The sequence below is a fragment of the Cnephaeus nilssonii genome, assembly GCF_951640355.1.
Source record: "Cnephaeus nilssonii genome assembly, chromosome: 19".
Taxonomy (NCBI): Eukaryota; Metazoa; Chordata; class Mammalia; order Chiroptera; family Vespertilionidae; genus Cnephaeus; species Cnephaeus nilssonii.
The window spans coordinates 19,748,340-19,771,940 of record NC_137090.1 but is presented as its reverse complement, the minus strand read 5'-3'; the positions used below and the strand labels follow the sequence as shown (position 1 = coordinate 19,771,940).

Below are 23,601 nucleotides of genomic sequence, written 5' to 3'. Positions count from 1 at the left end.
CATCGACCAGCTGCCTCCTGCACACCCCGCTCCAGGGATGTGCCTGCAACCAATGTACATGCCCTTGACCGGGATTGAACCTGGGACCTTTCAGTCCGCAGACCGACACTCTATCCACTGAGCCAAACCGGTTTCGGCTCAATCTATTTTATTAAGAATTTTTTAAAGAGCAATTTTAGTTTCATGGCAAAATTAAGAGGAAGGTATGGAGATTTTCCATATGTCCCCGTTATCAACACCCCCCCACTAGAGGGGCACTTTTTTGCATAACTAATGAATCTGTATTACACATTATTATCCCCCAAAGTCCACTGCATAGACTCTTAGTTATTTCCTTAAGTTAAATTTCTAAGAAGTGAATTCTGGGGTCAGAGGGTTTGTGTTTTTGAAAGCTTTTGAGATGCGTTGCCAAAATCCCCTTCAGAAGGGTTGCCCGCTGGAGCCACTTGGACCACGAACCCAGGCTGTGTGGGGCAGTGTGCCCACGGGTGGCTCCTGGCACAGGCGGGTGCTCAGTGATTGTGATGTGTGGCAAACACGAGTACATTCTCCACTCAACAGATGCGGACGCGAGGCCTGAAGAGGTCAAATGACTAGTTCAAGAGCGGGAACCGAAACCCAGCCTGTATTTAGAGCCTGAACTCTCTTAACCACGCCATTGATTTTTTTTTTTAAAAAAAGCGGGACACCATTGACCGGGTGTGTGTGTGTGTGTGGGGGGGGGGGTGTTCTTTTTTAAAAAAATATATTTTATTGATTTTTTACAGAGAGGAAGAGAGAGGGATAGAGAGTTAGAAACATCGATGAGAGAGAAACATTGATCAGCTGCCTCTTGTACACCCCCCACTGGGGATGTGCCCGCAACCAAGGTACATGCCCTTGACTGGAGTCGAACCTGGGACCCTTGAGTCCGCAGGCCGACGCTCTGTCCACTGAGCCAAACCGGTCTCGGCACGCCATTGATTTTTAATTCATGTCAGGGAGGGAGGAACAGTCATGATTGTGGGAGCAGTCCTTTTTTATGGTCCTAAAAATGTATGGGAGAAATCAGAAAAAGAGTGGGAAACGAGAAGGAATGTGAGGAGACCTGTGCTTACATGCCTTTGTATGTCAGGTCTTTTGTGATGTTGTATTGGCGGCGGTGGTTGTGGGGTGTTGTGCGTATGACCTGTGGCTGTTCAGGACCAAGCAAGTTACATTCACTGAACAGAAACACTGAGCCCCGAGTTGGACTCTATGGGAAATGCAGAGAGCTTTTGTTGCTTCAGAGATCTTAAAATGCCCCCTGTGCCTCCCTCCCCTCCATTTTATTTACTCTAGAAACATAATAATATAATGGAAAGTTACGTATAACCCAAACCTCCTGGCACAAGAAATAATTTCATGTTTCCCTCCTTTTCATTGTCCGTGTGTAGCTCTGTTTTTAGAGGAGGGTATCATTTAGAGGATGTTAAACCCTTGCCCATAGGGCACAGGGCAGCTTGCCTTTCCACCTCCCCTGGTCCCGCTCAGTTCAACATGCATGTATTGAGCACCTGTTGTATGATCTGAACTGGGGAGGGGAGAGGAGAAGACACAGCTCCTGCTCATTTAATGGGAGAGGGAGACCCGAAAAGGATCATGTCAATATTCCTGTAGATCTCTCCCTGTCGATCTCACCAGGAGCCGGTGAGGGTATTTTATAATTCACTTTATAGGTAAGAAAATATTTTGAGTTCCCTAAGGTCATTTAGGTTATGATGGCAGATCTGAACTCTTAGGCTAGATCTTGATTCTCAGCCCATGCTCCCCACCCCTTTTCTCCTTCCCATTCTTGGGGTCCCCTTGCCCCGGGACTGCCTGAGTCCCAGGGAGGGTCCCACGCAGCCTCTGTCCTCCGCCTCCTGTCCCAGCATTTGCCATGCCAAGTGGTGCAGGCATTACCCCACCGCCTTTCACTCTCTCCCTTCCAGCTGTGCACTTTGTGGCCTCATTTTCCCTTTGTGACTGCCCTTGGAGTTTATTTCTGCAGAACCAGGATGTGGCGGGACACCCCAGGCTGCCCTGCCCTCCCCCAAGTCCCCCCACGCTTCCCTGCCACGCTGTCCGGGGCCTCCTCCTGGCAGCTCCCTTCCCGGCACACCTGAGGAAGGGTTCAGCTGTGCAGAGGCCAGAAACAAACGATGCTTGCCAGGGACCAGGCACCCACGGGAATGGGAGGAGGACTCCACATCTGGACCGTGGATTTATTTTTCTTTGAATTCTTCTGAAGAGCAGCTTAAACACTCGAGTCCTTGGCCTTCTCTCCTCTTGTAATTTTCTCTTATCCCAATTGCAGTGTTTGCTAAGCCTGGTTCCCAGGCTCTCTGCTGTGAAACATAGATTCTTGAGCTCAGGGCCCCAATCACAAAGGAGGGTCTTGCTTAAGTATAAAAAACACACAACAATAATGAAAGGTTAGTGCTTACCGGGTACAGAGTATCTTCACGTGTTTTCTCGCTTAATCCTCCAGAAACCCATGAGACGGGTCTTAATTAGTGTCCTCCCTGCAGTGGGGCTCGAAGAAATGAGGCAGCCAGCCCAGGGCCCATAAAGGGTTTGAACCTGGGTGGGTCCAGATTCCAGAGCGAACCTCCACCACGGTGTCTCCAGAGAAGGTGTGGGTAAGTCCCGTTGGCCTGGCCTTGCAGGAGACAGCAGGTGTTCAGTCTTGGGCATTTCGTTTTTAGGGTGCTCCTGAAGGTTCCCTAGCGAAAAAGGGTCTAAGTTCAGTTAACTTTCAAGAGGGCCATGCTTTGCTTTTAGAACCAAACAAGTCATCCCTGAATGTCACCAAGTCAGGCTGGGGAGTTGCCAGTGAGCAGAGCAAAAGCTGGTTGTGAAATGTGCTGTGCTTTCTCGGAATCATACTGCGCTGCGTTTCAGACACATCTTGTAATGGGAAAGCGGCATGTCCCAGGGACACTGTGGTTGCAGGGCGGTGGAGCCTAATTTAGAGAAACTCCCCCTCTTTTTTTTTTTTTCCAGCTTGAAATAGGCACGTTCTTTTTTTTTCTTTTTCTGCCTCACCCAAGGTGGATGGGGGAGGGAGGGAGGGAGGGAGGGAGGGAGGGAGGGAGAGAGAGAGAGAGAGAGAGAGAGAGAGAGAGAGAGAGAGAGAGAGACCGATGTAAGAGAGAAACATCCTGAAACCTTTTGGTGCATGCATAGGATGATGCTCAACCAACTGAGCCACACCAACAGGGCAGCACAAGTATGATAATGTATGGCCACTCTCATTCCACCTCAGGGTTGGCGCGTGGGGCACAAAAGGGATGGGTGGGGACTGTGGCAAGCTGGTGAGCCCCTCCCCGCAGGCACACTGGCTCGGTGCTGTCAGACCTCTCAGTATTTCCAAGAGAAGCTGGAAGTCTAGCTTTATCTGTGAAATCTCTCCAGTTTTAAATGTTGGCTCACTTCTCTCACCCTGTGAAGGTCAAATACAACTTGTGTGTGGGTTATAGGTTCAAGTACCTGGAACAACTGTTTGGAGCCCAGCTCTGGAACCAGCCTTCCTGGCCTCTCACCCCACCCTTACCGCAGTGTCGTCAGGGTGTTTGATCTCAGTTTCCTCATCTGCCACGTGGAATTGTACTTACTTCTGAGGGTCCCTATGAGGATTAACAAGAGGATTAAAGACAAAGCCTTGGAACCCCGTGCCTGGTACCTAGGTACCTAGTAAACACATAGCAAACTTTAACCTGTGTGATGATAAACTTTAACCTATCTCTTTCTGTAAGTGCAGGGTGACCATATGGCCTAGTGTGCCTGGGCGAGTCCCGTTGCAAGCTTGTACAGGTGTAATTATCACCAACTCTCCTTTTCATTCTCAATAGAAGACAATACATTCTATGGTTAGCTTACATAAGCAAACACTGGCATTTTGCTGTTTAGGACTTGAGCAAGTTTTAGTCCGAATGAGAAGGTCCTGGCTCCAGTTGTGTGAGTATCCTTGGACAAGTACTGAGCCTTTCCGTGTTCCTGTGTCCGCTTTGTAAAGGATTGACAAGATAAATCTAAGATCCCTCCTTTCAGAGTCCTTCTGTCATCCCACAGACATTTCCTGTGATTCCAGGTGATGCGGAGAGGCCAGGCGAAGCATGACCCCCAGCTCTCAGGGTGCTTGCCGGTGAGGGCCTCCTGTGTAGGGGAGTTGGGAATCCCTACGCTTCTGTTATTTGAAAGACTTATCTAGAAATGGTTCATGAAAATTTTCTTGTGAATCAAAATGTTTACATTTGAAACTTCAATTTCTCACAAATTATTCCATTTCAGTAGAATTCTCTACACGTTTCTTTTTTTGTGAGTGGGAAGCTACATTTTTAAAAAATATTGATTTCACTGTGGAAAGTTATTAAATACAGAAAGGCATCAAAGGTTCTTTCTTCATTTCTGTTGACTTTGCTGTACTTCTATTTTAGCTTTAAGGTATTCTCCCCCTCCTATTACCCCCCCCCCCCCCCCCACACACACACACACCTCTGCAGGCCACGTTGTCAGAACTAAAACAAAAACAGAAACCAACTGTCTAAATTTGCCTGGGTGTCTCCAGTATTCTCTTACTCACCAATTCATCCTCAGTCACCCAGGTACGGACCACCTAACCTGGTGCTGCGGTTGGGGTCCCAGAGGGCTCTCCTGTAAGCGATTTTATGAAATAATTTGCTCCCGACTCCCACGGATGCCTAAAACTAGTGGCTGAGCAGAGGCCTGGCGGAGGGGGGCATGGAGGGCTGCCCTAACGAGTAGGTGGGCCTCGTTGCGGGTGCTGCGCTCACTGCCAGTTGCAGGTGATCCCTGCGCTGGGGCGTGGGCCGGCCCACCCACGTGCGCTCCCTGCCAATGGCAACTGCGGAGCCGGCCCCGCTCCCCTGGGGATCGCGGAGCCCTGCCCGCGCGGCCGGGTCAGCGAGGTTGGATTGTGCTGGCTCAGAAAGCCACTTCCTGCCGCGGCCGGAGCCCGCCGTCGCTGTGAAAGCTGCCCCCCGGGGAAGGAAGCGGCTTTGCGCTGTTTATTTTGGCTGCGGGCTAGCCGACGGCGCCGGGCCGTGCCGACCGGGCGTTTGCAGAGTTGCGCTGGGGAGTCGGCCGACCTCGGGGGAGGCTCCGCGCCGAAATGCTCCGGGACCCGTTGGAGAGGGCGTGCGGGGCATGGGGGGAGGGCGGCAGGTCGTGGAGGGACAGCGCATGGCTGAAGTGGGGGTGCCGTGGGGAACGGCACGCGGCGGAGGGGGCGGTGGGCAGCCGCGGGGGCGCGGTGGAGGGAGGGCGCTTAGCCGGGGAGGGGGCGCGCCGCGGAGGCGGGGCGCGGGGCGGAGGAGGAGGCGCACTGCGCAGGGGGGCGCAGCTGCCGCCGCAGAGATGCAGAGGACGGAGTGGTCCCAGCGCCTCGCGTCCTGGGGGCAGGGTGAAGGAGGCAGGGGGCCAAGGTGTGCTCGCCCCTGGGGTGCTCCGGTGAGGTAGAGCCGTCGGAAAAGGGCAGGGGAGCAAGGCGCGCGGGAGTGCCCGGGAGCGGGCAGAGGTTAGAGGCAGAGCCATTCTATCCAGGGTCAATCAGCAGCTCCCTGACTTCATCCTGCAGGATGGGTCCTGGGAAAGGGCAGCCTGCAGAGATTTTGATGTTTTAGTCGGAAAGTAAAAACTAGCAGGGGGCCCTGGCTGGTTTGGCTCAGTGGATAGAGCTTCGGCCTGTGGACTGAAGGGTCCCGGGTTGGATTCTGGTCAGGGGCTGATGCCCAGGTTGCGGGCTCGATCCCCAGTAGGGGGCGTGCAGGAGGCGGCCAATCGAGGATTCTCTCATCATTGATGTTGCTTTTTCTCCCTCTCTCTTCCTCTCTGAAATTAATAAAAATACATATTTACAAAATCAGCAGGGGGGTGAGATGAAACACCATTAAACCCAAGAGAAGGCTAAGGCAGGTGAGGATTTGTGTTCCAGAGAGCCCCAGGGGCCAGCCGCTCTGAGCTGGCACCGCCTGTGTGCCTGTGGGAGGGGGCAACTGGACAGAGCCTGACAGTTGCCTCTCTGAATTCACATGAATTTCCGCCCCATCACATCCCCTTCTCTTGCACGTATTAGGTGGAGGTGGCAAGCCATTCCCTGGCAGAGTTTGCTTTAACATCTTCCTAGATCAAAGCATATCACAGTTGTAAAATACACACGGGGTGAAGAGCATCTCTAGGAATGAATGATAGCCTTGGCCTGGTAGCTCAGTTGGTTAGAGCGTCATCCCCATACCCCAAGGTTGTGGGTTTCATCTCCTGTCAGAAATCAACCAGTGGCCCGACTGGTGTGGCTCAGTGGTTGAGCGGCAACCTATGCCCAGGTGGCGGGCTCGATCCCCATTGCGGGGTGTGCAGGAGGCAGCCTATCCATGCTCTGCTCTCACATCGATGTTTCGCTCTCTCTAAAAATCAATAAAAACATTGGGGGAAAAAGAATCAACGAATGAATGCATAAATGAGTGAGACAACAAATCAATGTTTCTCTCTCCTCCCCTTTCCCCTTTCCTTTCTCTAATAATAATAATAATAATTCAGTAAATAGAAATGCGGCCTTTTGTTCGGTTTTAGTCACAGGCACTTTAAGCAATGGAGGGCTAGCAGTTTGTCGTGGCTGGAATGGAGGGGCTGCTGGGGAGCAGGGAGGGGAGTGTGAAAAGCCTGGAGAGTGGAGAGTAGAGGGAGCCCACAGTACCCCAGAATTTTAGTGGAAATAGTGAACAGTTGGGCAGGGAATGGGGTCTTCATGTCATGGGACTCCCCGGCCCTCTCTAGAAGGGACGCCGCTCCCCATATGCGGGCCCTGTGCGTGCACGGGCACGGGCACGGATACAGCCTGCAGCAGAGGTGATGCAGGGTGTGGTGCCCGTTCCCGGGGTGGGCCCTCCGCAGGGCGGGGCGGCAGCTTCTGCTGACTCAGGGACATTTCCAGGCCTGGCCTCAGGGCCAAGCTGCTCATTGAAAACAGCTGCTCCTCTTGGCTGGCAGCCCTGTGGGCGGCCCCTGACTCTCCCTGGGATGACCCCTCGCCTCTGCGTGGCCTTGGGAGGGGTGGCTGGCTTAAGGAGAGGCTCATGGGCTGGAGGCCACCCTCCCACACCCTCGGGGACAAATCTAGTCGATTCCCAGCTGGCCCCTGATTCCAGCTCTAGGAGCTGAGCCAGGCTGGTCACAGGGTCCCCGGCCTTTGTTCCTGCTGTTCCCGCTGCTCCGAACACCCAGCTTGTCCTCGTCTCTGCCTTTCGGGGTTTTGTTTGACATGCCTCTCATTCAGCAGATTCTTGTGGAGAGTGTGCTGCGTGCCAGGAACTGTGCTAGAATTAACTTCCTCTGCGCTGCCTGCAGCATGATGTCTTCAACTTGTAATGGAGAACAGCCGTCGTATCCGAGGTCAGGCCTCTGGCTGCCTCTGCTGCGGGGCTGAGTCCGGGAAGCTGCAGGGACAGCCGGGAGCTTTGCTCCTGAGAGACAGCCAGACAGCCTTTGCATTCAGCCTCAGGACTCCGCCAAAGCATTGCGTGTCTCTTTCAGCAGACGGGAAAGGAAAGGGGGGACAGTGACCACAACAGGCAAGGCGGAGACGGGTCACTCCATGTGGAACAAGTAGCTTTAAAGCCCAGTTGCTGCCCTGGCTGGTTTGGCTCAGTGGCTAGAGCGTTGGTCTGTGGACTGAAGGGTCCCAGGTTCGATTCTGGTCAAGGTCACATGCCAAGGTTGCAGCTCGATCCCCAGTAGGGGGGCGTGCAGGAGGCAGCTGATCCATGATTCTCTCTCATCATTGATGTTTCTATCTCTCTCTCCCTCTCCCTTCCTCTCTGAAATCAATAAAAATATTTAAAAATAAATAAACAAAACCCAGCTGCCCGAGCAAACGGACAAATATCCAGGATGGTGACCTGGATGTCTGAGAAGCAAAGAAGCGTGGGCTACACATCAGAAAGATTCCTGTCACACTTCAGCTCTCTGGAGAACCCATTTCTGGCAACACCTTCACCCCCAGCCACGTCCTGACTGTTTGGTACACTCGATGTGTTGCTTGTAACTTCCATGCATGGCTTGTGAGTTGTGCCCCTCCGGTTTCATTGTAAACCTCACGAGGGCAGATTGTTTGATTTCCCTGCAGTACCCAGTACAGTGCTTCACAAATGCTCTGTCATCTGCATGAGTGAGGAAGCCTGGGAAGGGGTGGGAGGCAGCCAGAGGGTGATTAGGAGGAGGGGGTGGGGTCCAGCCTCCGAGCACCAACTACCCCCACGTGGCCCAGAGGCGGCAGCAGGCCCAGGATACTCACTACTGGTCTGACAGAGGGCCGCCAGGGGTGTGAGGAAACGTAGCCCGCGTTCCAGACGGGGAGAGGCTCTGGCTCCCGACATGGGGCTGTGTGTTTATCAGGGTTCTTTTGGTTACAAGGACAGAACTCAGTGCAAACAAGCTCAGCCGAATTAAACGGGAGTGTGGGGGGAATGTGGCCCTGGCCCGGGGGCTGATCAGAGTGTTGGCCTGATACCCAAGGTTGCAGGTTCCATCCCCATCAAGGCACATAACAAAAATCAACCAGTGAATGCATACATAAATGGAACAATAAGTCTATGTCTTTCTCTCCCCTTCCCCGCCCCTCGTGCCCATCCTCTCTCTTTCTCTCTCAAATCAATAAAATAAAATAAAAAAGAATGTGGCTGTAAATGATCAGAAAGAGCTGCAAGAATTTGGGATGGGACTGGCTGGTCAGCACCACTAGGACTCATTCCTCTCCTTCCATCTCAGCTCTGCGTCTCCTTCTCTGTTATCCCCATTCCTGCCTGTAGCAGGAAGGTCTCATGGCAGGAAGCATGGCCATTGACAGCCCCAGCTTAGCAATCTCAACAGAGAGAAAATTTCATGTATTTCAGGGGAGGACTCTGAACAGCCCTGTTTGAGTTTGTGCCCAATCACCGTGGCCAGGGGATGGACACTCTTCATGGCCAAGAGTGAGCTTTGTATGCCCTCACGTAGCCAGAAGTACAGGAAAATTCTTTATAAATAATACTAAGGGGATGGGAAGTTTGCTGAGCAGATAAAACAAAGGCCCGAGACTATGAGCAGTCAATGAGGTGGTCAAGGATTGTATATCTTTGTATTTTCCATGCAGAGCCCAGCGATTGTATATCTTTATATTTTCCATGCAGAGCCCCTGTGGTGATAGGGGGGGATCGGGGCATCAGGCCTCCCTAATTTGAGTCCTCTCTGCTGCTCCATTTAGGTTTGCTGAGAGCGTGGACGCAAAGGACAGAGTCAGTTCTCGAAACGCCTCCGCTCCCTTCCCTTTCCCCTTGTGGATCCAGCTCAGCCAAAGCTCTTCTTCTCCATTGGGCCCTGGAGAAACAGCCTCCTCTCAACTTGCGGTAGAAAATGCTCTCCCAGAGCCCCCCCCCCCCTCCCCCCCCCCCAGCCTCCAGCTTGGCAGATTCCCTGGGACCCTCTGCTCCCGAATTCCTCATCCTTTTCTCATTGGCTGCCAAGGCAGTTCTGTGACCTGCAGTCTTCACCTCCTGCCTCCTCCAGATCCTTAGTGTCTTCAGGGAGTCTCCCTGCCCTCCGAAGGCACACTCCCCCCCACCCACCCCCGAAACACCCGGATTTTAAAGGGCTTCTTTGCCCTCATGCCCTGCTGTATCCAAACCCACTACTAGGTATACCGGTTAATAATGCGGATTTTTTCAATAGATGGAGTTACACACATGTTGACATATATGCGCTTTGATATGTACGCTATGTTGTCGTATTGCTCCTTCAGATGACCCCTTGTTCCGATCGATGGCACACGCCTTTCTGAGCAGCACTTCAAAACGTACGAAGAAGTGGAAAATTGGGTCTCTGGATGGTCTGCCTCAAAACAAGAAAAGTTCTATTGGGACGGTATCCACAAATTACCTGAAAGATGGGGGAAATGTGTGGCTAGCGATGGACATTACTTTGAATAAAGCACTTTTGATGTTTCTCTTAAATTTATCGTGTTTTCTTTGGATTACAAAATCCACATTATTAACTGGTTAATAGTTAATCCACAATATTAACCGGTTAATAATTAATCCGCATTATTAACCGTAATAATGCAGATTTTTTAATCAAAGAAAACACTATAATTTCAAGGGAAACATCAAAAGTGCTTTATTTAAAGTAATGTCCATCACTAGCCACACACTTCCCCCATCTTTCAGGTAATTTGTGGGTACCGTCCCAATAGAACTTTTCCTGTTTTGAGGCAGACCATTCAGAGACCCAATTTTCCACTTCTTCGTACGTTTTGAAGTGCTGCTCAGAAAGTGCGTGTGCTATCGATTGGAACAAGGGGTCATCTGAAGGAGCAATACGACAACATAGCGTACATATCAAAGCGCATATATATCAACATGTGTGTAACTCCATCTATTGAAAAAAACCCGCATTATTAACCGGTACACCTAGTATTCTCTAACCAGGACAGTGCTTTGTGTTTGCTCATGGCCCCAGTATTGCCTGGGACGTGGCACACACATAGCAGGCACTCCAGAAGATATGTGGGTTTGAACCCAGAGCCCAGAACATCAGAGGAGGGAGGGGACTTGCAGCCGTGGTTCATGTGACACTGGAGGAAAATGAGGGCACCCTAATCTCTTCCCCTCTCTGCGCCTCAGTTTCCTCATCTGTCAAGTGAGGGGAAGGCGGCCTGATGCTGGGATTGCCTCTCCCGACGGGCACGGGTCCCTTTCGTTTGCCACCATTGCACAGCCCGGCTGGGATCGCTGTGGTCCACGTGTGAGTTCTCTGCTCGAGGAGGAGGGGACGGAACTGTCCCCCGGGGTTGCTGGGGGCTCCTGTGATGTTTTGGGTTGTACTGTCCAGTTTGTCCAGTTCCGTCTCTGAGAAGCTTCTCTGAAAGCAAGCACTATTTTCTCCCTTTTCCGGTCCCAGGCCCTCTCCCTACCCCCTGCTGAGGGCCACCTTCTCTTACAACTGACTGCAGTGGGGTTTCTGAGAACCAAATCCCCATACCCTAGAGCAGTGGTTCTCCACCTTTCTAAAGCCTCGACCCTTTAATACAGTTCCTCATGTTGTGGTGACCCCCAACCATAAAATTATTTTCGTTGCGACTTCATAACTATAATTTTGCTACTGTTAATGAATCATAATGTAAATATCACAGGTTGAGAACCACTAGCAGGGTCACCTAAGACCATCGGAAAACACAGATATTTACATTACGATTCATTAACAGTAGCAAAATTACAGTTATGAAGTAGCAATGAAAATAATTTTATGGTTGGGGGTCACCAGAACATGAGGAACTGTATTAAAGGGTCACGGCATTAGAAAGGTTGAGAACCACTGCTCTAGAGCAAGCTGGGCAAGCCTGGGTCAAGCCCTGGGGCCAGTTTAGGGTTCTAGGTGGCTTGCTGGAAGGGGAAGAACACGTTGAGGGGAGGGGCCCCGAGGAGTATGAGTAGCTGTGGCAGTCACCTTAAGGGCGCTTCAGAGGTCAGCTGTGGCTTGCCCAGAGAGGACCCCCAGCCTGGTGCTCTCGAAGAGTGGAGTGACCAGGGTCCCTGCCCTGCCTTCCTGCCCAGTGTTTTGAGCACTCAGTGAACAGGAGCTGTGGGTGCTCCGTTTAGAAAGATTAATCTGGCAGCTGGGACAGAGAGCAGAAAGAGAGACTAGTGAGTTGTGGTATCAAGGCCTGAGATTCATTCGTTGGTTCATTCAGTGTGTATTAAGCACTCCTGTATGTCAGCCAGTGATGGGTACCGGGGACCCAGTGGTGAAGACAGAGAAAGTCCTCAGGAGTTCATGAACAGGAAGGGAGACAGAAAATAAAAACATGTCAGGTAATGAGTTCTGGAAATGGCAGGATAGCTTATATCAGTTGTGGATGAAAAGGGGGCCACATACTAAACTGACAGGCTCCGGGGAGGCCAGCATGGTGAGCTTTACAAACTCGGAGGCCACCAGTAACCACACTGGATGGTCTGAACTCAGTTGGTTAGAGCGTCCACCCAGTAGGCCAAGGTTGAGGATTCAATCCCCAGTCGGAGCCCGTACAAAAATCAACCAATGAATGCATAAATGAGTGGAACAACAAATCGATGTCTCTCCTCCTTTCTCCCTCTAAGATAACACCTTTGAAATGTCAGAGTAATCTTTTCCAGGCGAGGATCACTATGCAAGACCACCATTATTTTTATCTTTTTGCCCCCATACCATCTCTTTGTACTGTAAAGGTTCATTGTTAACTATTCAGTACCCACCAATGCAAAAGAAGTACGTCTCTCTGTTTTACTCTTTTTAAAAATATATTTATTTCTGTTCATTTCAGAGAGGAAGGGAGAGGGAGAGAGATAAAACATCAGTGATGGAAGAGAATCATTGATCAACTGCCTCCTACACGACCCACACTGGGGATCGAGCCCGAAACCAGAGCATGTGCCCTGATGGGAATCGAACCGTGACCTCCTGGTTCATAGGTTGATCCTCAACCACTGAGCCATGCTGGCTGGGCTCCCCGTTTTACTCTTTATCCAATATCAGAGATTCCCCTCTCCTTTGCTTTCTCCTGCCCCCTGAATCTACTACCAATAGATTTCGTGTAACCTTCCTTACAGCTCCTCCTTTGATTCTAATGTACAAAATAAGCCGCAAGACTGCCATTCTCTGGAGCACTTTCTAAGTCTTCAAGATTTTGCTTCCCAGCATTTGTTATCAGTTTGGCTCAAATAAAGTCATAAAAATTCTCTACTGGTTTGGAGTTTCTTACATTGACACAGTCTAATCCTCTGGCAAGAGTGCTTATAGGCTAAGGGTGAATATAAAACGCAGCGGTTTGAGAGCAATCAAAAACAGGTAGATGCTGGGGAGGGAAAAAATACTTGAAAGAAAAGAAGCAGATGATGTGAGTGGCCCCCAGAAGCTGCCCCCCTCCCCCCCAAGAGTACTGCTTCTTACATCAATGTAAGATCAACCGAATCTATAGAGAACTTTTATGAAAATTTATTTGCACTAAACAGAGGATATACCTGGAAGCAAAATCTCAAGACTGGGGAAAATGCTTCCAAGAAATGACAGTTTGCTGCTGCTTTTATTTATGCACTTGGAATTAAGGAGGTAATGTAAGGAAGATTACTTGAAGCTGGGAGAATGCAAGGTGGGGATTGGATTAGGGGATAGTTAATAAGATTATGTGTTCTCTTGAGGGTGGTCTGAAACGAGACATTTCAAAGGTGTGTTAACCACCCCCATCCCCCCAAAAGAAAAAGTGTGTTAACCTAGATGCACAGAAACAATGGACAAGGCTTGCTTAAGGCAAGGATAAGCCTTTAACTAAAGCAGTTATTTGCCTGGGGTGTGATTACCACCATGACTTGCCCAGTTAGGAATTTATGATCAGATCCCCCTGTGAGGAAGCCCCTTCCCTCCACAAAAAGTTTAAACAGAAAGTGGCCGTGTTACTGGGTCAGAGTTTGAGGCCACCAGAAAAGCTAAAAATCAAGAGGGAACATTCTGGAGAGGAAGGAGCCATAGAGAGTTCCCCTTCAAATGCTCCTCAAGCTCACGGCAACTGCTAAACGGTGCACGGGCAGTTTAAACTGTGAGGCCTTGCCCTAGCGGGTTTGGCTCAGTGGATAGAGTGTCCGCCTGCCGACTGAAGGGTCCCAGGTTTGATTCCAGCCAAGGGCACATGCCTGGGGTTGTGGGCTCAGTCCCCAGTGTGGGGCGTGCAGCAGGCAGCCGATCAATGATTCTCTCTCATCATTGATGTTTCTCTCTCTCTATCCCACTCCCTTCCTCTCTGAAAGCAATAAAGAAATATATTTAAACTGTGAGGCCTTAAGGGATCCAGGAAGAAACGGCAGCTGGGAGGCAAAGAGGTTTTTTCCCCCCCCTGCTGCCTGGTTCGAGGAAAATGTTTAGAATTCAAGCTCCACCAAGTTAGAGGGGCTTAGTAATTGCCTGCAGTTTTCCTTTGAAACTCCAGAAGGGCCTCACCTGTGATTAAACCGAAGGCTCAGAGACACACCCTAAGACTAAAGGCAAAACCCAAACAGCCCCACCCTAGCAAAGCCTAAAACCAAGCCTCTACAGGATCAACGTGATTCATCGGTAATTGAACTGCATGCCAGAACAAAGCAGCATTCTTTTTAGGAAGATAAATCCAGACTCCCTGGAATATGTCATCCACAAGGTCCCATATGGAATTTAAAAATCCAGACTCCTTATAACATTATTTACAATGTCCAGCTTATAATAAAAATTACTAGACCAGCCGAAACCGGTTTGGCTCAGTGGATTGAGGGTCGGCCTTCGGACTCAAGGGTCCCAGGTTCAATTCTGGTCAAGGGCATGTACCTTGGTTTCGGGCACATCCCCTGTAGGGGGTGTGCAGGAGGCAGCTGATCGATGTTTCTCACTCTCTAGCCCTCTCTTCTCCTCTCTGTAAAAAATCAATAAAATATATTTTTAAAAAATTACTAGACCTGTAGGCAGCAGGAAAAAGGGACCCACGATCAAGAGAAAAAATAGACGCAAATAATCCAGACGCTGAACAAAAGATCAGATAATGATAAATGTTGTCAAGAGAATTACAATCCAGGGACCTGCTAGAGAGTAACTGTGTGGACACTTTCAAATAGGAGGTCACAGAGGGCTTCTCGAAAGATGTGGCTTTTTTTTTTGAAATGTGAAATGCCAAGCGGAGGCCAACAGTGCAGAGGCTCTGAGGCAGGACAGTCAGGCCTGTTCCAGGAAGGGCCAGGAGGTCAGTGTGACTTGCGCCGGGGGAGTAGTTTCATCTGCTATCAGTCTGGTAGGCAGGACCAGACCATGCAGGATCTTGAGGCTCAGAGTAAAGAGTTTGACTTGTGTTTGAAGAATGCTGAGTTGCCTTTCAAAGGACTTTAAGCAGAGGCCTGAAAGGTTGGGTATGGGGGGCCGTGAGTGGTTTGGGGACATTCTAGATGGGAGGAAAGGATGGAGCCAGTGGGGCAGAGCCAGACAACGACTCGGGGCTGGAAAACTTTGGCAGAAAACCGCGCTACTGTCAAGACTGGGGTACAGGTTTCGATGTGCTGTGTGATGTGAATGCCTCCACCGCTCCCATAAAATCTTCACTTGCCTGTGGAGTTGGGTTTGCTTGTGGGGGGGTGGCGGAGGGCTGAGATCCAGCACCAGGCTCCTGGCGCATGTCTGTAGGTAGCACTGGCCATCAGGGGCCAGCCAGGAGAGCCCCTGTGATGGCGTCATGTCCTGCCTTTCTTTCTAGAACCCAACGTCTTCCTCATCTTCAGCTACGGACTGGAGGGCTGCCTGGAGGCCCAGGGCGGGCAGGTCAGGGTCTCCTCACGCTGCAGCAGCAGTCTCCCTGCCCAGCGCTGGAAGTGGGTCTCCCGGAACCGGCTCTTCAACCTGGGCACCATGCAGTGCCTGGGAACAGGCTGGCCGGGCACCAACACCACAGCCTCCCTGGGCATGTACGAATGTGACCGGGAGGCAATGAACCTTCGCTGGCACTGCCGCACGCTGGGCGACCAGCTGAACCTGCTCCTGGGGGGCCGTGCTGGCAACACGTCAAAGGCGGGCACCCCCGAGCGTGGCGACCAGACCCGCAGTGGCCAGTGGTCCATCTATGGCAGCGAAGAGGACCTGTGTGCTCGGCCCTACTACGGTGAGAGGCTGCTAGCAGCCGAGTGTCGGGGGGACCGGAGCCCAGAGGGACACTCTCCCGGGTGACAAGGCCTTTTCCTCTGTAGACCTTCGGCAGTCACATCTTCAATTGTAGTGGGAAGCATTTTTGAGTAAGAAAATGAACTTCAAAGCATCTAGTTTACTTTTTAAAAATATATATATTTTATTGATTTTTTACAGAGAGGAAGGGAGAGGGATAGAGAGTTAGCAACATCGATGAGAGAGAGACATCGATCAGCTGCCTCCTGCACACCCCCCACTGGGGATGTGCCCGCAACCAAGGTACATGCCCTTGACCGGAATCGAACCTGGGACCCTTCAGTCCGCAGGCCGACGCTCTATCCTCTGAGCCAAACCGGTTTCGGCTAATTTACTTTTTTTAAAAATTACAAAATTAATTTACACACGTGTCAAGGCCTCAATCAGCACAAAAGTGTATGATGTGAAATTTCCTTCCCTAGGCCTACTCTCTCGGGAGACCCCAGGGTCACCCCCAGAGGGCAGCTCCATCCTGGGGGATCCTTTTCCTGGAAGCCACCCTGAGTGGAACCTGGGGAGGAAGGGTGCACAGTGGAGCCCCCAGGCCAGGGACCTGAGTAGGGATTCCTTCAGGCCCAGACCTCTGTGGGTGACTTGGAGACCCCCTCACCCAGCTGGAGTTTGGACAGCCATCAGGGGCATTGGAGGACCCCCCTCCAGCGCTGTGGGGAGGGCAGCAGGACCTCTCCCAGGCTCCTGGGACCATCTGGTGGAAGAGGGAGCCTTCAAGCCGTTGTCTGATGTCACTGCCCTCCCCCCCTCTGCGGACCCCCGCCCACTCCGGGCTCCCTGGGTTATAGGGGGTGGGAGCCTCAGGGGTCCCGATGCCAAGGCCCGGCTCCCCTCCTTGCAGAGGTCTACACCATCCAGGGGAACTCCCACGGCAAACCCTGCACCATCCCCTTCAAGTATGACAACCAGTGGTTCCACGGCTGCACCAGCACGGGCCGCGAGGACGGGCACCTGTGGTGTGCCACCACCCAGGACTACGGCAAGGACGAGCGCTGGGGCTTCTGCCCCATCAAGAGTGAGAGCCGGGCGGCAGGGCGGGAGGCTGGCCCTGAGGGTGCGGGCGGCAGGACTTTGGGGACTGGGGTGAGAAGCGGCCCCTCCTCGCAGCGTGGAGCGGCCTGTGCGCGGTCTGCACTCCGCGAGGGACCCCCGTGTAGGCCCTGACGCCCAGGGCCGGGGAGGAACCCATGTCCGGCTGTCACGGTGGCAGGTAACGACTGTGAGACCTTCTGGGACAAGGACCAGCTGACCGACAGCTGCTACCAGTTTAACTTCCAGTCCACGCTGTCGTGGAGGGAGGCCTGGGCCAGCTGCGAGCAGCAAGGGGCGGATCTGCTGAGCATCACCGAGATCCACGAGCAGACCTACATCAACGGTGAGGCGGTGGGCAGCCCGGGCCGGGCTGGCTGACGGGGGTCTGACGCACCTGGGGACAGGGCCGGAGGCCAGGACCCTGAGACCTGCTCCTACCTCTGGAGAACCCTGAGCCCTTTCTTTTCTCTCTCATTTTTTTCTTTTTGTTAATCCTCGCCCGAGGATATTTTCCCATTGATTTTTAGGGAGAGTGGAAGAGAGAGGGAAAGACAGAGAAAGGGAAAGATGGAGAGAAACATTGATGTGAGAGAAACACATCGATTGGTTGCCTCCTGCATGAGCCTGGACTAGGGCTTGCGCCAGAAAGGAGCCTGCAACTGAGGTACATGCCCTTGTTGACTGGAATCGAACCCAGGACCCTTTGGTCCACAGGCCGATGCTCTGAGCCAAACCGGCTAGGCATCCCTTTCTGCCTGCGGGGGTAAGGATGGTGTTGGGGGCAGAGAGGAGGAGGGCCGAGGATGGGCGACCTGCTTCTCATTGTCACCGTCTTGCTGTCAGGGCTCCTCACTGGCTATAGTTCCACACTGTGGATTGGCCTTAATGATCTGGACACCAGTGGAGGCTGGCAGTGGTCGGACAACTCACCCCTCAAGTACCTCAACTGGGAGAGTGGTGAGGCATGGGGTTCGGGGTACAGGGTGGCCTGGGGACCCCACAGGCACTGTCCCCTATTTATTCCTCAGAGTGGGGCTGGGAGGAGGCAGATTTATTCCTCAGAGTGAGGCTGGGAGGGGGCAGATTTCCCCCACCCCCTGGGAGGGCCCCACTAGCCCATGCAATGCGTTTGTATGAATTAGGAACTAATGCTCAGGGCATAGGGCCTGGGCAATGGACTGGATTTCAGCCCCCGGTACCCAGTGGGCCAGCAGCCTGGCCAGGGATGCCAGGTGGGGCCGGTAGCAGTTGCTGAGTAGAACTCAGGACCTGTGGGCCCAGGTTAGGGAGGGCTGAGCGCCATGCTGGGCATCTGCAGCTGGCTCGTGCTTCCGAGGGAGCAGGAGGTTCGGAGGAGGGCTCCCGGGGCAGGGGTGTGAGTCTCTCTCCTGGGGTGCTGGCACCCTGCCCTCCCCACAGATCAGCCGGACAACCCAAGCGAGGAGAACTGTGGGGTCATCCGCACGGAGTCCTCCGGAGGCTGGCAGAACCGCGACTGCAGCACCGCGCTGCCCTATGTGTGCAAGAAGAAGCTCAACGCCCCAGCCCAGCCCGAGCCTCCCGGTGAGACCTGGTCCCAGTGCAGGTGGGGGTGGGGGTGGGGCTCATCATGGCCACAGCCACAGCTGGCCCAGTCTCAGAGCACAAGGTGACCCCCCCTGTTCTTTTTTAAATATATTTTTATTGATTTCAGAGAGGAGGGGAGAGGGAGAGAGAGATAGAAACATCAGTGACGAGAGAGAATCATTGATCAGCTGCCTCCTGCATGTCCCACACTGGGGATCGAGTCCGCAATCCGGGCATGTGCCCTTGACTGGAATCGAACCCGGGACCCTTCAGTCCGCAGGCCAACGCTCTGTCCACTGAGCCAAACCAGCTAGGGCCTCCTGTTCTTATTTAACAGTTAAGCTAAAGTCTGAACAAATTGGGAAGTGCCATTCATTCATTCATTTGGGGATTTGTTAAGAATTGTGCTAAATGCTGGTATTACTCATCTGGTCCTCGTGGAGGTCACAGTCTGTTGGAGGTGACAGACACCTCCTCGCACAACTGGAATATCCTGATCTCTGTACTGTTATAAAAACATGTGCAATAATGTCAGAGGAGAAGAAATGCCTAGACGAGGAAGTAAGCTTCTGAAAGTTGAGGCGGGTTTCAAGGACGTCACATTTGATTGGGGCCTTTCAAGTTGAGTGAAAGCTTAAAAAGCCACAAAGAGGTGTGTGGGAAGGGCATTCTTGGGAGAGGGAACTGCGTGAGCAAAGGTGTGGAGGCCTGGAAGTACAGGGACGTTTTAAGGTTGGTGGGTGGTCTGGTTGGAGTGTAACTCCTTAAAGTAGGGTCCTGAGCCCCGCAGCACAGCCGGTCACCTGGGAGCTCCTTATCAATGCGGAGTCTCGGGCCCTGCCCCAGGTTAATTTAACCAGGACCTGCATTTCACAAGGCCCGTACCATGTACCGTTTGAGAAGCACTGGCTCAGAGAGAACGGTTCAGAAAGGCAGGTTGCAGCCAGTCAGTCCCTGAAGGGTCTTGGCTGTTGGGCGAAGTTTGGGTGGGGCCAGGTAGGCAGCGGGAGCCTTTGCAGGCTTCTAAGCCAGGGAGTGTCTTGCTGACATACATGGTTCATAGAGCTCGCTCTAGGGGCCCCCAGGAGGAGTTCCCAAAGGAGCATGCATGTGCATAGGCGGCGGAAGGCATTTGTCAGCGGAGGTTGGAGGGGCTCCTGCAGGAATCCAGGGACCCTGGGAATGGTGAAAAGGGAATTTTTCCAAGCAGAATACAGCAAAACCAGAAGAAAAAAAAAATCCACAAACTCACCCAAAGGAAAGAACTTACAGAGTGCAAGTTCTGCTTCTGACCATTAAAATGTTGCCCAGGACGGACTGATTCGGGGCTGTCAGCTCCTCCTTTCTGGCTTCACCTCCTAGGGGGCAGAGCAAAGGCTTAAAACCTGGGCGCCCCACCTCTAGCTGGAGGGAGCCTGGAGCAGGCACCGATTCCAGGTCTTCCAGAAGCTGCTCTCTGAAGGAAGGAGGGCCCCTGTGGGCAGGCCTAGCCCCTCTGTGGTCCCCCTAGGATCTGGCCTCTCCCCGAATTCTCTGTCCCCTGGGTCTCCATGGCGTGGCCCCTGTGGCGCGTCATCGCACAAACCTACGGATTTGTCTATGTCTTTGGACTTCCTCGTTCACCCAGCCCCCTTCTCTCTGCCTGGGGCATTTTTCTAGGCAGTTTTTCTTCTGCCTTCCCAGTCTCATCACTCAAAGCATGTTAGGCAACATCGTGCCCCTGAAGCATCCACATTTCCTGAGCTCCCTTCCTCCTACACCCCAAAGCAGGCCCCTCGGGTCTGAACACCCACTAAACACTGCTTCTGTCTGGGGCAGCAGCCTGGGGTCTCTGCTCCATGGCCCACAGAGATGATTGACAGGTCCAGAGCCCCGGAGCGATCCGCCCTGGCTCTCAGCCCTGCCCCTTTGCTGGGTCTCCAGGAAATGGGATGGCTGGACCCTGGAGCGGCTCCCAGAGCGGAGTGCATCCCAGAATCCCAGTCTTGGGCGGTGCTTCGAGTGGGCACATGCTTTCCTGCCCAGCCAGGCAGAATCCTGCCCGAGCCTGACGTTGCGGGTGGTGTGGTAAAATCTCATTTTCTTTTGCCAAGGTCCAAGCCAGGGCTTGTTTGTCTCAGCTGCCCCTGGACCCCATTCCCCAGAGGGTGAACCTGAAATGCAAGGAAGTGGGGTCGAGGAAGGGACCAGTTAAGTTTGTCAGCCCTGGGGAGTAGGGAGAGGAGCTGGGGTGGGGGGAGTAGCAGGTGGAGCAATTCCAGCCAGGGGTGCCAGCCAGTCAGCGGGTGACTTTACCTGCCGCCTACCTGGTGGGGCCCCATTTCATTAGTCCCTTCATCCTGGACCACCAGGAACAGCACGGAGTCCACACGCAGCAGATGTCATCTGAGATAATGACATGGGTTTCGTTGACTAAGCAAGGTGGGCACGAGCTAAGTTTGAACCGTGTGGCAGGAAACGCCACTCCAGCAGAGGAAACAGGCTCCCGGGGCTGGCCTGCCCTGGTTCCCTGCTCACGTCTCTCTCAGAGCCCCGGTGAGAGGGGCCGTCCTGTCTTGAGTGGGATCCGCCACCACCTCCCGGGGCTCTGCCTCTGGGCCTCCAGCGGCCCTGGAGGGTTTTATCTTTTCATCAGCGTTCAGCATTCAGACCCGTCCTGGCGGGAAGGGCTGATGCGAGAGAGGTTTGGGGAGGAACTGAGGCTGGGGCCCTGCCCCGTGGGCCAGTGCCTAGGCCGGGGGGCAGGATTGCTGAGCAGCGGCCTTGGGGGTCTCTGCAGATGTGTGGGCCAACGTGAAGGTGGAGTGTGAGCCCAGCTGGCAGCCCTTCCAGGGCCACTGCTACCGCCTGCAAGCCGAGAAGCGCAGCTGGCAGGAGTCCAAGAAGGCGTGCCTGCGGGGCGGCGGTGACCTGCTCAGCATCCACAGCATGGCCGAGCTGGAGTTCATCACCAAGCAGATCAAGCAAGGTGAGGGGCCGCTCGTCCACCGCCAGTCTGGGGTGCAGGGCAGGGCCTCCCGATGCCCATCTGGCCCTGCCCAGGAGGCTCAGGGGCGGCCCCCTCCTGCCCTGCGGGTGGCCGAGGCTGACCTCCCCTGTCCCCTCTCTCCTCCCGCCGGCTGCACCCCCAGAGGTGGAGGAGCTGTGGATTGGCCTCAACGATCTGAAGCTGCAGATGAATTTTGAGTGGTCCGATGGGAGCATCGTGAGCTTCACCCATTGGCACCCCTTTGAGCCTAACAACTTCCGGGACAGCCTGGAGGACTGTGTCACCATTTGGGGGCCGGTGAGAACCCCTTCTCCCTACCACAGGGCCCCAAATACACACCCGCCTTCTGGTGCTACCCCAGTCCTAGTGGTACCTGCCTGGAACCCCGCCCCATGGCCTCTCAGAAGCCCCGTCTTCCCCACCAACCCTTCCACATGGAAGATCGCCAGTGTTTGACCCCCCTCCCCTTCCCCCAACTAGCTGGGTCACTTTGGGCAAGTTACTTAACCTCTGTGTACCTCGGTTTCCTCAGCTGTCAATGGAACACGGATGGTGCCAACCTCAGGGGGTCACTGGGAGGGTTAAAGGAGTTAATTCTCATGAAACCTTAGGATGCTGCTATTCTCACCAGCAGGTGGCATCAGAGGCCACGTTACGTGGACATGCTCCACAGGCCAGGATGCTCTGTGCAGGGTCCTATCCCCTCATGAACGTAGTGGGTGAGGACTGTTTGCCACGGCTTTGACTCAGAGGCGGAATGGGCAGATGGCGGGATTGATGCAAGGCTTCAAGCAGAGATAAGAGCCCCTTTAAAAAGGGACAATGCCATAGAGATAGCTTACCCACTCCAGGGACACATAGGTCACTCTCTGGTGGGAAACCACAAACCATTGCTTTTCAGAGAGAGTTGGAAGGGAGGAAGGGAGGGGAGGGAGAGGAGAGAGAGAAAAAAAAACATCGATGTGAGAGAGACACATCGACTGGTTGCCTCCTGAACACATACCAACCAAGGGTGGGAGCGAACCCAAAACCCAGATATGTGTCCTTGACCGGGAATCGAACCCGAGGCCTTTCAGTATGTGGGCTGTCGCTCTAACCATTGAGCACACTGGCCAGGACTAGAGGGTGCTATTTTAAAATTTATAAACATGCCCGGCTGGTGTGGCTCAGTGGTTGAGCGTTGACCTATGAACCAGGAGGTCACGGTTCGATCCCTTGGTCAGGGCACATGCCCAGGTTGCAGGCTTGATTCCCAATGGGGGTCTTGCAGGAGGCAGCCGATCAATGATTCTCATCATTGATGTTTATATCTCTCCCTCTCCCTTCCTCTCTGAAATCAATAAAAATGTATTTTTTTAAAATTTATAAACACTTATTTGTTGAGAGTCTGCTACATGCCAGGCATTCCCCTGGGGGCTGGGATACACAGCACCTCTGCCCTTAGGATGGAGCTAAAGGCAGACACACAACCCGTGGGGCGGCTGAGGACAGAGGAGGGCAAAGGATTGAGGAGGGGCTGAGGACTGAATTCCTGTTTAGGGCATCATCTGAAATCCAGGTCTGGGCGCACAGTCTGCTCAACCTGGCTCTACAGGTACTGGCGGGACACCTTGCAGAACTGGGAATCTCGTCTGTCTGTCCTGCCCTCCATTACACTAACAGTCTCGGCCAGTGTTTATGAAATGGGCTATACATAATCTAAAGGAGTGCCTCTTCACGTTTAGACAATGCGTGTCAATGTGGTCAGGCAGTTGCACATCAACTCTGTATGCTCTCATCCGCCCCGTGAGGCTTACCCAGCGAATCCCACTTTCCCCGTTTTAGAGCCTGGAACACAGAGAGGTCGAGCCTCTTGCTCAGAATCACACAGCAAGCAGAGGCAGGGTCAGGTCTAGAAACCTGGTTTGTGAAGGGTTTGGGAGATTTAGATTTGGGGGAGGAGGGCTGAGACTCCCTCTCATCCTGCGTCCCCAGGAAGGTCGCTGGAATGACAGTCCCTGTAACCAATCCTTGCCGTCCATCTGCAAGAAAGCGGGCCAGCTGAGCCAGGAGACCACCGAGGAGGACCACGGCTGCCGGAAGGTGAGGGTGCTTCTGGGTCTGGGTCCTGGTGGCAGCCAGAGGGGCTCCCAGGAGAAGGGGGATGGAAATCCTGCAGCCTCCCGCTGCGTCCTCCCTTCCTGGGCACAGCCTGCTTCCCGCTCTCCAAACTGCCCGCTCACCAGAAGGAGTGGGGTGGGTGGGGTGGGGCT

General features: G+C 53.2%; 1 protein-coding gene across 2 annotated transcripts in view; it reads left to right on the top strand.

Moving 5' to 3' along the window:
• The window catches only part of MRC2 (mannose receptor C-type 2), a 57,706-nt gene that overhangs the window by 17,479 nt on the left and 16,626 nt on the right, over window positions 1-23,601 (top strand). For both annotated transcript variants that reach the window (XM_079797497.1, XM_079797496.1), the window contains exons 2-9: window positions 15,290-15,691; window positions 16,604-16,777; window positions 16,973-17,137; window positions 17,638-17,751; window positions 18,214-18,357; window positions 21,140-21,328; window positions 21,492-21,646; window positions 23,324-23,431. In XM_079797497.1, the coding sequence (XP_079653623.1) occupies window positions 15,290-15,691; window positions 16,604-16,777; window positions 16,973-17,137; window positions 17,638-17,751; window positions 18,214-18,357; window positions 21,140-21,328; window positions 21,492-21,646; window positions 23,324-23,431 (1,451 nt within the window). The remainder of the gene's footprint in view (window positions 1-15,289; window positions 15,692-16,603; window positions 16,778-16,972; window positions 17,138-17,637; window positions 17,752-18,213; window positions 18,358-21,139; window positions 21,329-21,491; window positions 21,647-23,323; window positions 23,432-23,601) is intronic.